We start from the raw sequence: 1,953 nt of genomic DNA, 5'->3' as shown, positions 1-1,953 counted from the left end.
CATTCATAGCCTGACTGGGATGAAGTCTAGACTTCAACACACTTTTAAGCGCTTCGACAATCTTTTTGACGAGATACTGAGAGAACATTTGAATGAAAGCAGAGCTATGGAGGGGCAGAAGGACATTGTGGATGTTTTGATCGATATCGAGAAGAATGGTTACGGTGACATGCCCCTTACAAGAGCCAACGTTAAAGCCCTCTTCTTGGTCGGTAAATCATTCTCCCCTATAGCTTGACATTCCATTTAAGTTTTTAGATTGCATTTTTCTCCTAGATTTCTAATCAAAATAGGAAGATAAGATAGGATATGAAATTCAAGGATTTTGCTATAACAAGTCCATTGTTTATGAATCGCAATAATAAAATCAAATATCTTCATATCCCAATGTTCAATTATTTAGTATGACAGGTATGTTAGCATAGATAAACCTAAAATGCACAAATGGAGATAGTAAGAATTTCTCATACTCTTGCCTACTTCATTTTTATTTACTTGTTATCTATTATTTTCCCTCTCTTTTTTTTTATTTTTTTTATTTTTTTCCCTTCCATTTTCTTTATTAATTTTTTTTTTAAAATGTGAACTATACTAATATACCTAAAATATGTAACAGATATAGATACTCAATATATAAATTGAATACATATTCTGTGATAAAAAGAAATTCAAATATATAATTAAAAATAGGAATAAATAAAATTAAAAATTGTTGTTATTTTGACTTTTCAACTTTAGAGAATAGATGAGATAGTGTAGCCATTTAATAAAAGGTTCAACTCAAGCCAAGCCAAGCGATGTCTGGCCTAAAGAAGTATACGTGCGGTCTTCTTTTGCAATGAGTACAGTTGAGCAACATGTTAGGCCCAACATAAGAACTCGACTCGCCCGAGCCCCTTCCAATGATCATCTTCAATATGCCATAAAGTTTGCATAGCAAAGCATACCTAACATGCATGTTGCAGGATTTTTTGCAGCAGGAACAGGTACAACATTCATCACTCTTGACTGGGCAATGACAGAGCTTGTCATGAACCCTAAAGCCATCAAAAGAGCACAAGCCGAACTGCGAAGCGTCGTGGGAGAGAGCAAATACGTGCAAGAGACTGACCTACCTCAATTACCATACTTGAAGGCTATCATCAAGGAGGTATTCCGACTGCATCCTCCTGCTCCTGTGTTACTCCCAAGAGAATCCATGGAGGACGTAATAATTGATGGATACTGCATTCCGGCAAAAACGCGTTTCTTTGTTAACGCTTGGTCAATAGGGCGTGATCCACAATCCTGGGTTGATCCTGAAGCATTTCTACCAGAAAGGTTTTTGGATAGCACCATCGACTTCAAGGGACAGGACTTCGAGCTGATACCATTTGGCGCAGGTCGAAGAAGCTGCCCCGCTATCACATTTGGAAATGCCAGTGTTGAGATTGCTTTAGCTCAACTTCTTCACAGTTTCGATTGGCAACTTCCTCCTGGTGTCCACCCAAAAGATTTGGATATGGAAGAAGCTTTTGGCATCACAATGCATAGGATCGAAAACCTTGTTGTCGTCGCCAAACCCTGCTTCTCCTAGACACAGGTGAACAACAAAGCACGCTGAAAATCTCCTCTTGGACTTGGTTTGATTATCCCTAAGTCTTTTGTTGCGACCAGATTTTTCGGGTTCACCATCTAAAACTATAGGTTAATGAATTACTAAGTCTTTAAGCTTAACTTGGGCTCTCCCAAACCCATACCAATTCACGACTTAGGTTTGAATTTTTAACATGCAAATGATTTTCAATCAGGAGTCGCCACTAATCTATTTTTGGTGGGTTGATTAGAAACCCAAGTAAAGTAACGAGAGATTTACTTTACTTCTACGAATCTCTTCCTTCTCCGAGCTCGGGTTCTGGAAGAAGGAGAAGAAGGAACCGAGAAGAAGGTATCAGCAACAACGGGTTTTATTGC

The 1,953-nt window shown here is 38.4% G+C and overlaps 1 protein-coding gene across 1 annotated transcript; it reads left to right on the top strand.

The window, feature by feature from the left end:
* LOC120290129 (cytochrome P450 71AP13-like) lies at positions 1-1,633 on the top strand. The gene is made up of 2 exons (XM_039305814.1): positions 1-208; positions 966-1,633. Exon 2 carries the CDS (start codon positions 1,016-1,018, stop codon positions 1,574-1,576), a length of 561 nt encoding a protein of 186 aa, XP_039161748.1. The 5' UTR covers positions 1-208; positions 966-1,015; the 3' UTR covers positions 1,577-1,633.
* Positions 1,634-1,953: the final 320 nt, after the last annotated feature.

Source organism: Eucalyptus grandis, chromosome 2 (genome assembly GCF_016545825.1).
Source record: "Eucalyptus grandis isolate ANBG69807.140 chromosome 2, ASM1654582v1, whole genome shotgun sequence".
Taxonomy (NCBI): Eukaryota; Viridiplantae; Streptophyta; class Magnoliopsida; order Myrtales; family Myrtaceae; genus Eucalyptus; species Eucalyptus grandis.
The sequence above is the reverse complement of the archived record's forward strand: the minus strand, read 5'-3'. Positions and strand labels throughout refer to the sequence as shown.